Source organism: Mirounga angustirostris, unplaced genomic scaffold, assembly GCF_029215605.1.
Source record: "Mirounga angustirostris isolate CCGP_5_RB_7025 unplaced genomic scaffold, mMirAng1.0.hap1 SCAF_10, whole genome shotgun sequence".
In the NCBI taxonomy this organism is placed as follows: Eukaryota; Metazoa; Chordata; class Mammalia; order Carnivora; family Phocidae; genus Mirounga; species Mirounga angustirostris.
In genome coordinates, this window is record NW_026991718.1 from 95,944,655 (window position 1) to 95,965,434 (window position 20,780).

General features: G+C 45.9%; 1 protein-coding gene across 2 annotated transcripts in view; it reads right to left on the bottom strand.

Moving 5' to 3' along the window:
* Positions 1-20,780, bottom strand: part of PCSK2 (proprotein convertase subtilisin/kexin type 2) — a 285,368-nt gene that overhangs the window by 5,255 nt on the left and 259,333 nt on the right. For both annotated transcript variants that reach the window (XM_045883814.1, XM_045883815.1), the window contains 3 exons: positions 15,684-15,899; positions 13,322-13,422; positions 6,410-6,637 (listed from right to left, as the gene is read on the bottom strand). In XM_045883814.1, coding sequence (XP_045739770.1) covers positions 6,410-6,637; positions 13,322-13,422; positions 15,684-15,899 — 545 coding nt within the window. The remainder of the gene's footprint in view (positions 1-6,409; positions 6,638-13,321; positions 13,423-15,683; positions 15,900-20,780) is intronic.

A 20,780-nucleotide genomic window follows, 5' to 3' on the forward strand; every position in this document is an offset into this window, starting at 1 on the left:
TGGAACGTCCATACCTCAGGTATGAGTGAAATGCCACATTTTACTGCTGAGATTCTACACAGACAGGCAGGCAGGTCCAGAATGGAGGTTTTCCTTTTAGAGTGGAGCCTCAAGGATTCTGGAACTCTCCAAGAGGCACAGCTGGAGGGAACAGAGGATGATGGCAGGGCCCACAGCAGGAAGAAACCCTGGCTCCGAGTCCTGTGTTGAGTTTGAGCCCCTTTCCTATCATTCAGGCCAGGCCACCTTGAGAAATTCAAGAAGCAAACTCACAAGCCAACAACTAAAGACTGTTACCCTGAGTAATAGTCACTCTAGGTATTACAAAGCATCGCTAGTCATTTGTCAAATGCAATACTCCCTATGATCACAAGGATTCAAAACACAAGCTGGATTCTAAAAAAAAAAAAATCTTTTTTTTTTTTTTTTAAATCTCCTTTTGCATCCAGGGCACTTATGCACTGGAGTTCACCAAGTGACAGTCCCTTTACAAGTCAATTCACAGGGGGTGCCTGGGTGGTTCAGTCATTAAGCGTCTGCCTTCGGCTCAGGTCATGATCCCAGGGTCCTGGGTTCGAGCCCCACATCGGGCTCCCTGCTCAGCGGGAAGCCTGCTTCTCCCTCTCCCACTCCGCCTGCTTGTGTCCCTGCTCTCGCTATCTCTCTCTCTGTGTCAAATAAATAAATAAAATATTTAATAAAAACAACAACAACAACAACAACAACAACAACAACAAAACAAGTCAATTCACAGAATCTCTGGCAGAAAAGTGCCATTGCTTCCCCGGGGGAAAACTGGAAATATTTCTTCAATTGGCTAAGAACCAGAGATGGGACGGCCACTGTAGCTGGGAATCAGATCCACAGCCCACATGCAATGGGGGTTCCCCTAAATGAACGAGAGCCGAGATGATCTCCTAGGATAGAAGGAGAGAAATCTGTTTTGGACCAAACCGGAGACGACCTTCACGCCCACCATGGCTACGGGGGGGCTTCAGTAGATGCAGTCTCTCACCCAGATTCCCTCAACAGCTGCTTTGAGCTTCGACTACTGACTCTCGGCTACCCCCTTCCCTGCAGAAGAGAGGAAACTAGAGCCTAGGCTGTCTGTTGTGTGGCCTAAGGGATGAGGGAGTGTGTTTATGAGAGGGCTGGAGGCAGGGATGAAGGAGGCTGAGACAGGACTGGCATTTTGTCTTCATCTTGGAAAGCAGAAGACAGATTGGAGTGGGCACAGACACACCACTTTGTGTTAAGAGTCAAAACCTGTCTCAGTGGCCTTGGGGTTGGGGTGTGTGCAGGGGCTGGAGGCCATTCCAAGGGGAGTCTGGCTTGTTTAGTGCTGTGGAGGTGTCATCTGCTTGTAAAACTCGGCCATTGCTGCCCTGCCGTGTGAACTGCCCACTGAATGCAGGGGGAGTAGCCCCTGAGAGAGCAGTGGATTCTTCTTGGAATGTTAAGTCACTTAGAAATGAAATTAAAAGGTTGGGGTGAATTCCAGAGGAGGCAAGCTTGGAAGAGAAAGAACGCCATTGCTCCTCTCTCAGGGAGGTTTCTTGGTGGGCACAATGGCGTTGGGAGAGCGGAGGAACAGTATCTGCCAGGTGTTTCTTACTACTTCTTGTATTCCTGATTTTCCTACAGTGACCCTATTTTGCTTTTATAAGAAAAGCAATACAATCCATCCTTATTTTAAAGGAAAAGCAAAACCTTATTTGCTCAGGAAAGTCAATTGTAAGGTTGAAATAGGGGTGCCTGGGTGGTTCAGTCCGTTAAGCGTCCGACTCTTGATTTTCGCTCAGGTCAGGATCTCCGGGTCATGAGATGGAACCCTGTGTCAGGCTCCACGCTGGGAGTGAAGTCTGCTTGAGATTCTCTCTCTCCCTCTTCCTCTGCCCCTCCCACCCCCCCTGGCGTGTGCGCGCATGTGCACTAGGGCTTGCTCTCTCAAAAAAAAAAAAAAAAGGTTGAACTAGGAGATGGTTGTTTGTGGAACCAAAAGAGACTCTGCTTAGATCCTCAGTCATACAGACCACGTTCCAGAACTCATTTGCTACAAAAAGTGAGGTACCCATCAAGAGTTGTGAGCTACTCTCTGAACTTTTAGAGAATATGTACAGAAGCCTCATGTTCAAGTCCTATAAAAGACAAACTTGGGAACCTGAGGATGGCTTATATATTCATTGCACGTTGTTGCAAATAAGCGGTCAGTTGCCTGGTGTCTAGAATTAGGCCCTGCTTCCCAGGGGACACCTGTGAAATGCTCTCTGTATTCTGAAGCCTCAACTGAATGATAAAAATAATTAGTTATGATGCGACAGTTGTTTTATTAGAATAATAACAACAGTGCTACTAACGGCCACCCTTGAGGGTCTAAGACGTCAGCTCTGTGGCCGTCACAGAAGAACACTTAACAGGTGGGCTCCGCGATGTTTTCTCTTTCCCAGGTAACAGCTGCAGGTGGGCATCAACTCACACAAGATAAACCGTGGCTCGGCCGTGACCCGTCTATGGTCCCATAGCTGGTTCGGCGCCGGGCACACCCTCTTCTCTCTCTGCCATGCTGCATCTGGCATCCCCTCCAGGCTTTAACATCTGCTTCCAAATTCACTTAAAATTCACAGTTTGCCACAGCCTCAGCGGCATGGAGTGAACGACGCTCTTAGGTGCAGGGGAGGGTGGGCACGGTCTGTGCCCAACAGCGCACTCCGCGATTCAGCACTGGGGGGACACGCGGCTGCCCCTGGCCCATGAGCAGGCCTGGCTTCGCTCTGCTCACCGCACACGGCTGGTTCTGTGTAGACACTCACGGCCAGTTGTATTTTTCCTTCGTATTTTTGTTGAGCACCCTTCACTGACTCTGCTGATAAAGTCACTTTAGAAAATTGCTTTTCAAATTGGCTGCTTCTCTGGGAAGATTATTGCCGAGGAAACCTATAAACCTGACAGTTGGCACGCACCCTGCTCGGGGGCTGTTTCTGTGCAGCCCCGCACGTCCCAGCAACTGGCTGTTGATGCCCCTGTCCCGGCCCCTCAGGAGTGTGATTCACGGTGACAAGGTCCTTCTCTGTCCAGCGGCCTTGGGCACTGCCCTAAGGACCAAGCTGTACCAGCCTCTGAGTTCTGCAACAAGCCCATCTGCCTTAGAGCTCACTCACTTGCATCCGAGAACAAAATTCAGGTGTGGGGCGGATGAGGGTGCAGAAGGTGCCTAGGGGACACAGAGTCCTTCCAACAAGGCTGCCCTCTGTCCCCAGTCCCCCTGGCTGGTCTGCTGGTCCTAACTGCCAACACTTAGCCATCTTCCTTGCACCCAGGTGCTGCTGGCCGAACATTCACTCATTCAGAAAATATCTCCCATGGGACTACTGGGTGCCAGGCGCTGTTCTAGGCATTGAGGATCCAGCAGTGAACAAGACACACTAGGTTCTTGTCCCCATGGAGGGCCCAATTCTGGTCCGTGCTCAAATAGCTTTCCAGTTTCCTTTCATTGTAAGTCAGGCTAGTTCATTGTAAGTCAGATAAAGTTCCTAGCTAGTTGTGAGCTGCTGGGCCTCGCGTACCCTAACTGTAACATGATAGCCTTCTTGTCTCTGGCTCCAAATTCAACATTTATGGGGATTACGACAGAATGTTACATGTACTCAGAAACTGAGAAACTGTCTTTTGTCACAGCTGATGTTCTCTGCCTTGCTCTCCTCCCTCCCCCTACCTCACAAATGCACAGAGCTGGAGGATCATGAAGGATCCATCCTTGTCTGCGGTGGCCTCAGAAGAGAAGGTCCGCTATCAACACTTACCTTGACTAAGCTGACTGTTCCCCTAAACGCTGCAACTGTTACCACCTTTCTGTTAATTGTGGATGGAGCTGGTGTGCAGCTAACTGCGGATAATGCTCCCGGGGCACGGCGCATGAGTGATGTGTGGGCCCCTGCCTGAGCTTCTGGGGAGGAGCAAACACCATACGCTTTTCCCTCTTGCCAAGTCCTTTTCTGTAAATCTTTCCCTCTTTGCAGCAAGGGAAGGAGGTCCCAGGCCCAGGGCTTTGGTGGACTTTGGAGTTGCTGGTTCTGGGAACTAGAAGCATTTACTCTGTCTTCCTGAGCTTCCTGTTCTCTCACCTGTGGATGAGAGTAGCAACACCAACCTCCTGTGGGAGAAAAGTGTTGCCTGACCAGGCGACAGTCGGAGAGCAGCGCTTAGGAGGTGGCAGCACCGTGCGTGCACGCTCCCAGGGGCACCTGAGGGAGCCCTCAGGGCTGCTGGAGTGTCCTGCTGTCTGTGTGGGGGGAGTGAGCGGTGGACCCGCGTGCAGGGGGTGCTGGGGGAGGCACAGGCTAAGCGGACTGGCCCCAACTCTCCTTCAGGCTCGACTTCTGGACACCTTTTCACAGAGTTTTATTCAATTCACACCTCCTGTTCTGTTTGCATTATTTAGCATCCTTCCTGGGACGGTGTAACTACCAGATGGGCATCAGAGCTGAACCGTCCAAGATGGCAGCCACCAGCCGCATGTGGCTACTGGAACTTAAACTAAAGTTAGGTCAAATGAGCCACATTTCTAGTGCTCCCTAGCCACGAGTTATCGCACTGGACACCCAGATACAGAACATTTCCACCGTGGTACCAAGTCTCCCGGGCCTTCCAAATCATGCAAAGAATTGTTCTGAACTCTAACGAGGGCAGTACAGTGGTCAATGCCCATTGAATATTGACTTTGGATTTACCCTTCCCTTTCCCATTTGGACGGAGGTTCCCAGTCTTATCTCCGTTTGGCCACCCTGTTTGTAGACTCTGGCAGTGACAGGCTCTCCAGGACAGCAGTTATGGAGTTTGGGGGGGAGCGGGCACACCTGCTAGGTGGGGTTTCAGAGTCTCCAGGGAAGGTCTTACTGGAGGAAGTCCCTTCTGATATGTGCTGAGCCTCACTTCCTCTCCAGTGGGGGATCACTGAGATGTACTGAGAAGCCCCTCAAGCGGTGGGTTGCTGACATCAGAATGCCTGGGTAATCCCAGTTTGGCTGCTCCACAGCTAGGTCTTCTTCGGTGTGTCCTTTCTCCTCATTTGTAATGACACTGTCCAGCTGTCTGATGTAGTGCTTAATGTAGGGCGCGAGGGCACAGTAGGAGCTCCCTAAGGCCAATGGCATCTAATGAAACAAACTGGGGTTTACAGAAGGGCTTTGTTTCAAGTCCTGGTCGGACCTTTGTAACCTTGAGCACATTTCTTGTGCTTTCTGCATCTCAGCTTCCTCCCCTGTTTCGAGGTAACAATGATTGTACATACCTCCTGGACTTACAAGAATGAAATACAGATAGTTTATGTAAAAGGCCTCACACCAGCTACCTAGGAGGCACTTCTCCCTGAGACCAAACGTGGGACCACTTTGCTATTCACACTGCAAAATATTCATACCCTGCCTGTGTGAGGTAAGGCGCACCCTCAACAAGCGGGCTGGCTAGGAAGCTTAGGCAGATGTAAAGCACATGGCACATAGTAGGTGCCCAATAAAAACTAATTGTTTCATTTACCCAGATGTATACATCAAAACTCAAGTAATACATTTAAGGTCTGTGCATTTCATCGTATGTAAACAATATCTCAATTGAAAATAATGATAAGAATTGCTGTTTCCATCTTACTGATGAATCAGTGAGGAGGGAAATGAAATAAAAAGGGGTCCTCATTGTCCAATCCTCCTGCCGTGATGGGAAGTTAAAAGGGAAGTAGATGCAGGTGACCAGCATGGTGGTTTCTGTGTAAACTCCTCACTCAAATCCCTCCAGATGGCTATCCATCTCACTCAGCATCATATCAAGTCCCTATGTTGCCTCACAAGTAGAACGAATAAGTAAATCGTGTTATAGTCACATAGCAGGACATTATTTAGCAACGAGAATAAATGAACTATGAGTACACACTAAACATGGTCGAAGCATTCTGAGCTAAAGAATCAATATAAAGGAGAAGACAGTGTCTGATTCCATTTATATTAAGTACAAAATGGGCAAAATAATCTATGGAGTTTTAAGGTTACTCTTGGGGAGACGATGATGGAAGGGGACACAAGGGGCTTCTGGGATATTGGTTATGTTCATGGCCTGTTTACAGATCTGGGACCTGGTTACACTGGTTGACTTGTGCACTCAAAAATAATGGTGTAAGCCATCGAAATAGTAAAGGATCATACCTAAAACCAGGGGGTTCGAGTCTCCTAATGGTGTTCTGAGTCTCCTAATGGTGTTCTATGTACTTGGGGCTCCCTGGAGTTGTGCCACTCTACAGCTCTGCCTGGAAACTGGTTGTCCCTGACTCAAATCCAGTGCATCTCAAGCTGACAGAGAGGGAATTTGATATTGTTGCCCAGGCCATGGCACCCTCTCTGGGATACTTTCCACATGCACTTACTCAGGGTCCTGCATGGAGCCTCCCACACAGTGGAATCTCTCAGGCACGGTTTTCCAGTCTTTAGCCATTTTCACCATGGCGCCCGCATCAAGGACCCCATAGCCAAAGAGGTGATTAAACTCCAGGCCAACCCCATTCCTCCGCCATTGATGGACCTCGTCGTGAAGCTGATTCCGTTTGGAGGTGAGCACAGTCAGATGCTGCATGTCTCTCCAGGTCAGACCCAGGCTGGATACCGGAGGCAGAGAGATTCAAGAACGGGATATGGGGGGAGGGCACACAGTGGGAGAGAGAGGGAGAGAGACACAATGACTAAGACAGACCATAAACCCCTTGTAGGATTTTGGAACATCTATGAACCCCCAAGTCAAGGGAGGATTTCCATGCACCATTTAGAGCCATTATACATATAAATTTAAAAATATTGCCTTTCTTACATAAATAAATTTACTTTAAATGCACAGTCTAACACACACCAGAATGGCTGAAATGAAAAAGACCGACAATACTAAGTGCTGGCAGAGACGTGAAGCAACTGGAACTCACACATTTTGCAGACAGGAGTGTAAATTACTGCAAACATTTTGGAAAACTGTTTGGCTGTATATTCTCATGCTGTCCAAGTATCTAAGCTATGGCCTAGAATTCCATTCCTAGGTATGCATCCAACAAAAATGTGTGTATATGTCCACCTGACATGTGTACTGGAATGTTCAGAGGCCCAAACTACAAAGCCCCCAAATGCCCATCCACAATAAAATGAATAAACCCAATGGAGATGTATTTGTAGGATGTGAAATACTGTCCTAGGATAAGAACAAATGAATTATAGCTACTCTGAATAATACAAATGGATCTTGCAAATAGAACATCAACCTAAAGAAGCCAGACCCAGTAGAGAACATACTGTATTATTCCATTTGTTTAAAGTATAAAAACAGGCCCAAGTAATCTGTGCTGTTAACAGTCAGGTTAGTGGTTAGTCTTGGGTTGGGGGATTGGATGGTGGTGCAAGGGGGCTTCTGGGTGCTGGCAGTGCTCTGTTTCTTGATCTCGATGTTGGCTACATGGATGTGTTCCATTTGTGAAAATGCGGCTGTCATTTCTTCAATGGCAGAGACTGTATCTTCAGCATATTTGTATCCCCAGTGCCCAGCACAACAGCCCTTGGAACACTGTCCAGTGAATAAACAAATCTGTTTATAGGTGCTACTGTCTTGGGAAATCAGTGTCTAGTACTACTCATTGTCTGCGTTTTTCAAAGTGCAAGTCAGACCCATTTGTGGGCCAGGAAATCAACTTACTGCATAGATTATCTACCTGGGCTGCACATTAAAATCTTCTGGTGAGGATATTTAAAATCCCATTGCTTAGGCCACATCTTAGATCAATTAAGGTCAGAATATCTGGGAGTGGGACCCAGGCTTTGGAAATTGTGAACACAGTAGTAGACAGACAGCTAAGCTTGAGAACCAGTGATTTAATGAATGGGACTATCATTAAAAAATCAACAGAATAGAACAGAAAAGAGCAACAGTGTGGATTGCATGTAATACAGGAAACTATTTTTCATGAAATGGTGTGTCTGTGTGTGTGTGTGTGTGTGTGTGGTGTTGGGTTGCAACGCAAAATTTATTTTAAATCAAAAAGCTGGACAAACCCTGCACTATGGTTCTTTTGGAAGTCAAATAATTCAAAAGACTAGGAACAACGTAACTCATTTGATAAAATTTCAGCACATGCAGCATTCATTGGTTTGAAGCTTTGAATCAGAGCCAAAAGATGCCGATGATTCATGTACTCTTGCAGTGTAGACCTTCAGTGGTTAAAGAGAAAGTTTCAAGGAAGGCCACTGCTTATTTGAGAAATTTATAAACATCTTGGACATATGGTCCCTAGGACCCAAGTGAATGGTGTGAAATTTCAAGAAGTTGATTATGGCGAAAAGCTTGGTATTTTGCCAGAGTGGGATTCTGAATTCATTAAATACAGAAGTGTTGATAAATGAGAATCTGGTGATCTCGAGATGATCTGGCTGGCAGGTGGGTTATCCACCATCTTTGCTAAGGGTTTGGCCACAAAAATGTGCTACACTTCCTGGAGCTTGGAGAGGGACGTTAGACGTTGGAGGTAGACATTTCTCCGTGGATTTATTCTCATGGGGTCCATGAGAGAGACAGAGAGAACAGTCAGAACCAAGATCTTCTCACTTCTAGAATAAATCAGAGATAGTCCATATTCTCATGTAATTGAGTTGGTGACACTGTTTGACCCGCCATTTATGTGTGTCTGAGAGGTAAAACTAAGTCCCTACTGATTCTGCCTTCTGAGCAATTTCAGAATTGACAGATTACACTACTGTGTGAAATAGTATTTCTTCCATCTGCATTAAGCTTTATTCCTACCATAGTAGCTCAAGAATTATAGGTCATACTTATTAAATAATAAAAAAATAAATTTACAGATTATCTACAATATAAAGGTCCACTGTGAACAGTGTTAGAGGACTAATAGCATGACATGTTCTTCTCTGTTCTCAAGCATTTTATATAATATTTGGGAGAATAAGGCACAGATATATGGAAAGGTACTGCACAATGAAGTGATTCCGTGAAGGTCCATTAAGTGTATATCAGCTCCAGGCACTGTGTTAGTTGTAGGAACACCTTAGGAAAGTCCCTGCTCTCTCAGAGCCTACAGCCCAGAGGGAGACAGACAACTCAATATTTTAAAAGGGAGGGCTGCCATGATGGGGGAGCTCTCAATGCCAAGAAAGCCAACAGTGGGGTCCCTGTGTTATCCCAGCCAGGGGGTTTCAGACTGTGATCCTTAAGCTGCCTGCATCAGAATCATGTGGGGACTAGTGACAAATGTAGATTCCTGCCCAGTGTTCTTTTAAGGTAAGACAACAGATTTCCAGAGGAGGTGAATGATCATCCACTTAGATGCTGGAAGATATAGCTATTGTCTCCCTCATATATATCCTCCCTCTTCCCTATTAAGAAAACCTCAATTTTATTCAGAACAGCAACATTATTAGCTCCAAAGCTACACTTCCCAGCCTCCTTTGTAGTCTGGGGTGGTCGCGTGAGGGTTGTGGTCAGTGAGAAATAAGCAAAAGCTACTGGATGGGGCTTTTTCAAAAAAACCTTTGAACAAGGCTGACTCAGCTGGTGGATTTCTTTTTTCCCTTTGCTTTTCCTGTTTTCCTATCTGAAATGTAAACATGATGGCTAGAGCCCCAGCAGCATCTGGAGAACGTGAAGGTGGAAGAGCAGAAATCTAGAAAGAGCTGGATTCCCCAAATCCCAGTGGCACCCCCCATGGTAGCCCTGGGATCCCAACCTCTGTAGTATCTTTCCCACGACAGAAAAATAAAACCCTGTCTCAGTTTAGCTATCAGTATTTGGATTTTGTTTCCAATCTTGACCTAGTCAAAAGCAGAGTCCAGATTCACCTGCCATACAACAGTATCCTGATTCAGAGATTCATAGAGCTCTTGCTTTACTGGATACCCAGGACTGGAGTCCCTGGAACAGGGCTTGAAAAGACAGATTCCTGGGCCATCCATCCCCAGAGATTTCTATTCAGTGACTCTTAGCTGAGAGGTGGGAATCTATAGTTTTCAAAACTACCCCAGTGCTCTCCCCAGTTATCAGGGCAATGCAAATTAAAACCATAATATAATTCTACTGAACACTCACAAGAATGGCTAAAGTGTGGAAAACTGGTAATACCAAGTGTTGGCAAGGATGTGGAGCAACTGTAACTCACACTGCCAGAGGGAGGGTCAATGGCTACCCCCCACTGTGAAAAACTATTGGGGGAGTATCTACGAGAACTGTGCATATGTATCCCCCATGACTCAGGATTTTGACTCCCTAGTATACACCCAACAGAAATGCATCCATATGTTCACCAAAAGACATGTGTAAGAATGTTCATTGCAATATGACTCATAACAGCCCCAAACTGGAAACAACCCAAGGATTCATTTATACAGTGGAGTAATTCACAATGAGTATGAATGACCTATAACCACACAGAACAGTACGGAGTCATCTCTCAGACGTGATATTAAGCAAAAGAACACATCTGGTACTTAGGTAATGGTCTGTTGCTTGATTTGGATGCTGGTTACATGGATCTGTTAACTTTTTAAGAAATCATTGAGCTGTATCTAATATTTGTGCACTTTTCTCCGGGTCTATTATACTTTGATAAAGAGTATACATGAAAAAAAAAACCCATCTCCCGAAAGGTCAGTTTTGGAAACATTATTCTAGTCCAGTACGTGGGCCTCTTTACTGATGGTTCTCTCAAGCCAAAAATTTGCCTCCTTATGACTGACCCCTTAAACCTAGTTCAGCCCTCTAGAACCACACAGAAAGCCCTGGGTCCCAGAGAGAATGCAAAATATTTAAAGATGGCAGTCACTGACCCCAGCCCACCCCCCACCCCCCGGGGCAAAGAAATCATTTGAAATTTTTTCCTGGGTTGGTCACACTGGGAAATGAGAGCAATACTCCCTGGGACTCAAGAAGCCATTTCAAGCATTTGGCAGAAAAGTACTTTATGAAAGTAGTGCCTGGGCGGGACACAGGCTTCCCTTTCCTCCCCGGGAGTCCTGGGGGTGGCTGTTCCTCTTTTGTGGTCCTGATGGGCATACATTTACACGGAATTTGTTTATTGCATTCACACTGCTTTGGAAAAGCTTTCTGATTGGACCTCTGGATGGCCAGCAGCCCTCAACTGCTGTCCTATGTCCTAAGGACTCCCAGGTGTCTAGTCTCACAATAAAGAGAGATGAGCTGTAGGAACTGTTCATGGAGCGGTTTTCCCTCCTCCTCCCTCTGGACTCTCTCTTAGGGCTGTTTTGTTCTGACCATTGTTTTTAACTGCTGCCTACTGGAGCCGCTTTGCCCACAGGTGCAGAAAGCCAGAGATGCCTTGGAGTTTCCTTCCCCGGGCACGGCTCTCAGCCAGTGACAGACCAGTGACAGAACATGGCAGCCCAGCATCCTTGCCTTGAGGAAGAACACACTCTTGAGGCATCACTGACACTCCAGAGCTCCCCATGGGATCAGGCTGAGGCCAGAACTTCTGAAATTGCATCCTTACTTGGATTTTTTCCCCCATCCTTAACCTCTACTTTAGCCTGGTTTCTCCTGAGGGCCCTTCCTTAAGAAACTACTGGCACCAACTTTCTCCTGAGAGCAAGCAGAGAAACTGCTTGCACCAACTTGCAGTTGGTGTTCTGAGGAATTTTAGGACTAGCTCCTACAGTGGGCTTGAACCACTACCTGCCAGGTATCACTCTTTTCCTCTTTATGGTGAGAGAGAATTAAAATCACGACCACCACTCCAAAATGAAGCATGCCCGCGTGGTGATTTCTTTTCTGTAAGGCTATCGGCAAGCGCGTGTCAAAGAATGGTGACTCATTGGTGCAGAGACCATGAGCCTGTTCAGAGATCCAGCAGCCTTGTTCCATTACTTTATCAATTTAGGCTGTCCGTTTGTGTGCACAGAGGCCTGAGCAGTTGACTTTTGCTTGCCAAAATGCAAGGAGACTTGAGTCAAGGTCTACCCTCTTAGATTTAAAGGGTGACCAGAACCCCCTTCTCAGTTCTGGAGCACCCCTGCTCCCTGTTCTCTGCGAGGCTCAGCAGCAAGCAGTCAGCTCCCGCTGTTTGTTTGCTCCTAGCTGGAGTGAACAAAGCCAGCTCAGACACCGGGGCCGGACAAGCCTTGAGATAAACTGCTTCATCTTCAAGAAGGGTACATACTACGTAAGTTTTGACCTCCACACTTAATAGAAACACTTCAGTCAGTGTCTCCTGAAATCCTAAGTTTTCCACCTGACTTTTGTTTGAAGAATAAAGGTTGGCCTGGTCCAAAGAGAGGAGTCACTCCCGATGTGGGGCCTTATCTGTAAAAGGAGGATAATTATGCCTTTTCTACTAGAAGACAGAGTGTCAGACTAGAGAATCTTTCAAAGTCCTTTCCTATCTAGGAATCAACTCTTACCTCCTTTGTAAGTCAGAAAACACACTGTGTATATGGAGAGAGACGAGCAGGGTTGCCTGGGGATGGATGCTAGAAGCTCCAGTTGCCCAGCAACGGCTGACAAGGATGGGAACTCAACTCCCCTTCCCCAGGGTCCTGGACCCAACTACTCACAAGTGGTTGGTGCTGCGTTCTTGAAGAGCTCCCTGCAGCGTGGGCATCTGCACTCCTACCACATGGGTGAGGCCTGAAGCCCACATGCTCATTCCTCAAACCCAGGGCCAGACTCTGGTGTGCCCTAAGGGAATACAGAGCTGCAAGTGGGCAGGAATCTCTGCTGAGGATCAAATCCAAGATGTGTCCAGCAACAGCAGTATGTGGCTTCTCTGTGGGATGGTGAGAACAGAGAGGACAGCCTCCTCTTACCTGTAGCTTGGAAGGCTTCTCAGGAAAATCCATTTCCTGGTCTATACTGTGTGGTTTTGCCCACCTTGTGCCAGTGTTGAAAGTGAATTCACCTTACAAGTTAACAAGTCTTGCGTGGGAGCACCCTCATTGCCACAGGGTCTGAAATAGCTTGCTGGATACCAGTAGATTTCCTTCATTTAGCTAATTGTATTACTGGAGTAAAATAGTCAAAGGATCCAGAGAGGATAATAGAATGGTTTTCACAAAGAAAGATCTATGTGTCCCTACTTGGTACTGTGCTCTCCTAGGGATGTTATTTGTGGAGTGTGTGTGTGTGTGTATCATCTGGGGCCCACGGTTCCTTTAGAAATGTCCATCACAGTTCACTGGCCCTGACCATCCACTGGCTCTCACACCCACTTTTGCCTCCATGGACACCTGGGATTGGGTGGAGAGACACATGTTAGTCCACCCTTGGCCCCGAGATGGAAACATACTTAGCCTCTAAAGCCAGTGCAAACACTCCAGCTGCCTCGGGCGCAGCTGCGGATGTCCCAGAATGCCTCAGGGTGCAGTTGCCGTACAAATCTGTGGTCGCCTGGAAGGGAAGATGTTCAGTAATGAGTGAAGAAGTCACTCTACTTTGAATCCCAAAAGAATATGAAGCAGAGTATTATCTGTTTCTTTCATTTCAACTCTGCCTTATTCTGAAGAAGATTAAGATAAAGGTAACAATAAGCGTTTATCTATCTTGCCACACATTTTATTTGAGTTTCCTAGTAGCCCATGCAAAAAGGGACAATCAGTTACAGTTACAGTACTCACAAGATAAAACAAGTCAAGTGTTTCAAGAGAAGCATATTTGCAGTTGTTCCAGAGACTAGAGAGACTTTTATTTCCTGGATTCTGAAAGGAAAACTTATAGGTGGAAGACGACAAGTCAGTACTACCACCAAGTCAATGCAATGGTTAGTATTGTTGCACTGGGATTGGTTTGGAAAACCCAAATGCCGTTGTATCATTTTTTTCTCCTTCACAAAGGAAAAGGTGGCATTCCCAAAGAGGGAAGAATAAACATGCTCAGCTGAAGTTTGCCTGGAAGGACAGGCCATTAAAAAGAGAATGTTTCTCTGTATCTTATGGAGAGATGCTGGGACTCAGGAAGCCAAGATAACAGATGTGTGAGTAATCACTTCCACAATTCTTAAGTGGGGAGACCGGTCAACCAGGTTTTTTTTTTTAAGATTTTATTTATTTATTTGAGAGAGAGAATGAGATAGAGCATGAGAGGGGGGAGGGTCAGAGGGAGAAGCTGACTCCCTGCCGAGCAGGGAGCCCGATGCGGGACTCGATCCCGGGACTCCAGGATCATGACCTGAGCCGAAGGCAGTCGCTTAACCAACTGAGCCACCCAGGCGCCCCCGATCAACCAGGTTTTAAAGGACTTTCACAAAGAGAAAAAACCCTCATTTTCAATGACCCAGGGTGAAAGCCAGGGTTTTCATTACAATCACACATAAACCACATGAATTCTCCTTCTTCCTCTGTTTGTCTGTAGGATCCTCACATGGGCCTATGATTTTGAAGAACAAAGTATCAGGGAGGTTTAAAGGCATCTATTGGGGGAAAATTACAATATTCAGATAGAACTCAAGGCCCTTCTCCACTCCAAAGAGAAAGAGAATCTTAGATAAATGTAGGGAGTGACACTCTGTAGGGGGAGGGGTGAAACATCACAAGCACAACAGGATTGGGGACTCCTTCACTTCCTTTCTGCTCTGCTCTTCTCCCTTTCTGTCCATAGATCTCCCCTAAAATAGGAGAGGCTGAAGCCTCCTCCTGCTTGGGAGGAGCAGGCACACTCGCTGTCCTCCCCAAGACCAAGGAGGGAGCCAGGTAAAGTCTGTGTCCCTTCTAGGTTAAGGGATCTCCTGGCTCACATGAGAGCCAGGACAGCTTGCCAAGGTAGAGTCCAGGCAGGAATTTGTGACTGGAGCACTGGTTGGTAATGATGATTGTGTTCTGAGTTCCTGTTCTCCCTTGGGAGACCCCAACCGAGGCGGGTGGCCGGTCAAGATGTAGCTCAGCAGGACTATGGAACCACCTACCAAATTCCAGCCTGGGAGGTCTGAGGAGAGGTGATATGTGAGTGAGATACCCAGAGAGAGGAAGAGATCTAAAAAGATTCATTATGTTCTCCAGATATATATTTTAAGGGGACTTCAAAATTCACCATGTTACCAAGCTGCCCAGGAGGGAAGTGCTGCTCAGAAGAACGCAATAAATAATCTAAATCTGAGATTCTTAAACTTTTTGTTTTCTCAATCATGGACATATTTTAAAATATGGTGAAAACCACTACTCTTGCCTTGAAAAAATACATGTGTATACCCAGAGGGCTTATGGACTCAGAGAAATCCATCCATGGACGCTATTTTTTAATTACTGTAATAAACAGATTGGCTCTTGGTGGGATGGTGTGATGGCCCAGTTCTTAGTATTAGCTCTCTTTAAAAGTGGTGTGCAACTTCTTGATCATCAGAGTTCATCATTTTTTTGCAAGGCAAAACAATAAACAAGAAAGACTATGGAAAATGAGCTGGAAAGGGATCACAATTCTTGCTTCCAACTTGCACACCGCATGGCTCTACCTTGGTAACAAAGCATTATCAGGCCCGGAAGACAACGGATCCCCGGAGCCTCAGAACAGATGCTGACTCTTTGAGGGTAGGAGGGGAGAGCCCCTTCCTCTGGTGACGGCACCCAGTGGTGGTGCATAACGTCGCCCGGTATCCGTGCCTGACGTTACGCAGCGGGGGCGCACTCCACCGCCTCCCTGAGGGTGGGGGCCACACTCACCACGCCAGCCTCGGGGTTCCTCTTCCTGCCGTTGCTGAAGGTGGAGGCCAAGGTGGAGGAGCAGCTCTCGTCGTACAGGGCCGTCCTGCCGTCGTTGATGGCCGAGTTGATGGAGATGGTCCACATGCTGGAGGCGTAGCCATCACAGTTGCAGTCGTCGTAGCTGCCACCGTCCCCGGAGGCCCACACGTAGATGCTGCCTTTGCCGCCTCGGCCCTGGGGGAGGCGAGCGGGGACAAGGAGAGAGGCCACCAGGTCCCGCACGCGCCCGCCCCGGAGCTGCCGGGGTCCCGGCCGGGGAGAGGGCGGCCGGGGGGTGGAGGGGGGAGCTCAGGACCTGGGCTTCCTCAGCATGTCCGCGCGCTTCTGTCCCCCTGCAGAACCACTCTCCTGCCCCTGGGGTCCTGAGAATTCTCGTTCTCGTGTCTGAAGTTACCCAAATTTACTGTTTGAGCTGGGGGTAACACCGTAAGAAAAGGTGGCAGAATCACCTTAAAATTTACAAGTAAACTGCCTTTAAAAAGCTATAAAAGTAGTCCAGGGCGCCTGGGTGGCTCAGTTGGTTAAGCGACTGCCTTCGGCTCAGGTCATGATCCCAGGGTCCTGGGATCGAGTCCCGCATCGGGCTCCCTGCTCGGCAGGGGGTCTGCTTCTCCCTCTGACCCTCCCCCCTCTCATGTGCTCTCTCTCTCATTCTCTCTGTCTCAAATAAATAAATAAAATCTTTAAAAGTAGTCCATCCTCATGGTAAGAAACCAAAGTATATAGAAAGGAAAATTAAAGAAAAACCCTTCCTACTTGCAACCATTATTACTCATTTCTTATTCCTCCTTTCAGACACTTTTCTGCAAAAATGTAAATGTACCTTTATGTTTATACTTAGCTCTAGAAGATGTAAAAGATATTTATATTTATCTTTGATTTTATAGTCATATATCTTTTATGTATGTAGATATTTTAAGTTTAAAATACACATTTTACTCCAAAATATATAAATCTTCCAAATCATACATATATACATGCACATGTATGTAATGTAATAAAATATGTAATGTAATGTAATAAAATGTAATATGTATTATTAAATAAAATGTATTTTGTATTAAATAAAATGTAATATGTATTATTAAATAAAATGTATTTTGTATTAAATAAAATGTAATATGTATTGTTAAATAAAATGTATTTTGTATTAAATAAAATGTAATATGTATTGTTAAATAAAATGTATTAAATAAAATAAAATGTAATAAAATAAAATATGTAATGTATGTAATGAAAATATGTAAGTATAAATTTACATATTTACCTGATTGGGTCATACTAGAATTCTTTTTTGGGGGAGAGGGGCAGAGGGAGAGGGAGAAAGAGAGAGAGAATCCCAAGCAGGCTTCACATCCAGTATGGAGCCCCATGTGGGACTCGATCTCATAACCCTGAGCCGAAATCAAGAGTCAGACTCATAACTGACTGAGCCACCCAGGTCCCCCTAGAATTCTTTTAAACACAGTATTATATGATATTTTAACCTGTGTAAGGGAACACCAAATATAGGAAGAAGAAAGTTTAATATAAACAAAAGTAACTTTAAATACATAACGATATGCACAATGGTTATTGCCATATGCTCATTAGTTATGAACAGCAAGCTTAGTTATAAATACCTACGGCTCACATTACTCTTTTTTTTTTTTTAAAGATTTATTTATTCATTCGAGACACAGAGATACAGAGAGAGATAACACGAGCAGGGGGAGAAGCAGAGGGAGAGGGAGAAGCAGGCCCCCCGCGGAGCAGGGACCCCCCCCCCCCCCACCGATGTGGGGCTCGATCCCAGGACCCTGGGATCATGACCTGAGCCGAAGGCAGATGCTTAACCATCTGAGCCACCCAGGCGCACCATTGCTCTTCTTTTCAACCACGTTCTTATTGCCTATCTTTTTCTTTTCCTGCTCTCTGTCTTTCAGGACTATTCGCTCTACCTCCACAACCCAGTAGTGGCCATTCCCTCTGGCTTCCTATGTTCTGACCCTGGGGGCAGGAGGACTGGGGCTCCCCTGTTCCCCTGCTGGCCCGGTGGGCAGAGCAGAGCAGCCATATAGATGGGGGGTGGGGGCAAATGTATAGCCTCCCCTCTCTCCACAGCCTGGCCCAGGATGGCTCGGTAACCCTCTAGGGGCGAGAAGACATATTGCTGTGGCAGGAGAAGTCTGTCCCTGCGTGGCCACCAGGGATCTATGGTCCTGACTCAGCAGCTTAAGGGCAGAGATGCCAGAAGGCTCGGAGATGACTGGGTTATCTCCAAGATCTGTCTGCCGCCTGACAATGAGAAAAGACATTTCGATTGCTTCTAACAGGACTTGGAGTTAATTAGCCCGTGATTGACTGAGTCGATACATCAACAAAGATTTATTATTCAGCCACCAACTAAGAACGGTCCGCAGCGTCTTGGTAAATCTATACTGGAAAACTCTATCGAAACCAGCAACTGCTCTCAGAAACCAGGACAGAAAGGGAAGTGTATCATCCCGACAGCTGGTGCAGGGGATCGCGCTCTCAAACAGACTCAGACTGGGGCTCAACGTCAAGCCGTGGCACCCAGTGAAAGCGAAACAGGTGTGAATCAGGGTAAATGGGTGAAGCCCACCAAATGTGGAACTTTCCCCAGACCCAGTCCACAGTTGGGCTGCTAGTGAGACAAAGCACCCTTCACTAAAAGGAAATCAGCAACAGAAGCGTTGTCACCGTGGTGTCGAGTGTGTGGGAGACCATTGTGACTCTCATTTCTTGGGCTTCTCTGTATTCATGCCCCCTCTACAATATGACTTTGCAGTCCTGCCTGCCAAGGGGAGGGGTCTATTTTCCACCCCTTGAATCTGGCTTCCTGTCTTTGCTTTGTCCGAGAGAAAGTGGTAGAAAGTAGTGCTGTTGTCAGTTCCAAGCATAAGTCTCAAGAAGTTCTGTATATATCTGTTCTCTCTCAATTCTGTTGCACCATGGAACAAACCTGAGTTAGCCTTCTGGCTGATGATAGACAGAGCCCAGTCAAGATTCACTGCCCCGGCAGACAGCCAACGCCCAGCAGATGTGAAGGAGGCCACCCCAGACTAGCCCGTCTGTAGTTCACCCTCGAGCTGGCGGCAGGTGCACTAGTGAGACCAGCTGGGAGGAGCTGAGGCTGGCCCAGATCGGCAGAACAACCCAGCTGACCTAGAGACCCAGGAGTAGGATGTAAATGGTAGTTATTTTTAACTACTGAGTTTTGGGGCAGTTTGGTATGTGTGCTGGCTCACTGATGCACAGAGTGCAACTGTCAGCCTATTTCTGAAGAGTAAGCAGCAAACATTAGTTTTGCATTGGACCTGTCCACTGGGACCTGGGCTTCCTAGGAATATTAAGCTTTGTTTTCCTAAGGGGTGTGTGTGTGTGTGTGTGTTTGCGTGTGTGTTTGCATCAGGTAGCAATAGTTACATCCATGGTTCTAATGATTGGGTGTCAGCACCAACCAGTCCCCAAATAGTCTGGGGACAGTCGCCCAGGCAAAGGGTATCTATGATAGGACTAGAAGTGTGTCTCTCATAACCGTGTGGGATGGGTCTGTTATTGGTACACCTCATTTTCCTGTTAGAATGATGCCCCAAGATCCAGTTCTGCTCCTAGCTTTTACTAAACGGGAGCTGGGCAGAAACTGAGACAGAACAACTATGACCTGTGTTCCAACAATAATCAATTGGACAATACAGCAGAAGAAACTAAGATGATAATCAGAAGAAGCACTATTATGGTACTTACTGTATGCCAGGAACTTCTCTAAATACTTTATATATTAACTACAGGTTAATCCTTACAGTAAGCCTACATGCCGCACCGTTTATGTTAGCCACATGAAGGATAAAATACTTAGAAACTCATGAAACTAAAAAAAGAAAAAAAAGAGCTATTTGAGTCTTTTCTTTTTTTTCTTAGTCTAGCTAAAGAATTAGTCTAGCCGTCAAACTTGTTTATCTTTTTTAAAGTAAGAGTTTTTAGTTCTGCTGAAACTTTCTACTGTTTTTCTGGTCTTTATTTCACTTATTTTTGCTCTGCCTTTTATTATTTCCTTTCTTTTGCTATCTTTGGGCTTGTCTAGCTCCTCTTTTTCTGGTTCCTTGAGGTGTAAAGTTAGGTTGTTTGAGATTTTTCTAATTTCTTAAGAAATATATGTGTTTATTGTTATAAACTTTCCTCTTAGAACTGCTTTTGCTGCTTCCCACAAAATTTGATATGATGCATTTTCATTTTAATATGTCTCAACATAATTTGTTTTCCTTTCGATTTCTTCTTTGACCCATTGGTTGTTTAGAAATGTGCTGTTTAATTTCTATATATTTGAAGATCTATTCACTTTCTTTTGGTTGACTTCTAATTTCATGCCATTGTGGTCAGAGAAGATATGATGTGATTTCAATCTTCCTCAATTTGCTAAGATTAGTTTTGTGGCCTCTCTTATGATCTCTCCTGGAGGATGTTCATGTGCACCTGAGAATGTATATTCTGTTGTTGGATGGAATGTTCTATATATGTCTGTTAGGTCTATTTGTTCTACAGTGTGGTTCAACTCCAGTGTGTCCTTGATTTTCTGTCTGCACAATCTCTCCATTGCTGATAGTGGGATATCGAATTCTCCTACTGTTATTGTACTGTTGTATATTTCTCCCTTGAGATTTGTTAGTATTTGCATAATATATTTTGGTGCTCCGATGTTGGGAGTGTATATATTTATAATTGCTATTATCTTCTTGATGTACAGAGGGTCCCTGACTTAGGATGGTTTGACTTACAGTTTTTCAACTTTCTGATGGTGCAAAAATGATACACATTCAGTAAAAACCATGCTTTGAATGTTGAGTTTTTAATCTTTTCCCGGTCTAGTGATATGCAGTATGGTACTCTCTCTTGACGGCAGGTAACAGCAGCAAGCTGCGGTTCCCAGTGGCAACGTGATCACAAAGGTAAGCCATTCTGTACCCATACAATCATTTTGCTTTTCAGTTTCAGTACAATATTCAAGAAATTACCTGAGATATTCATCTCCTTATTATAAAATAGGCTTTGTGT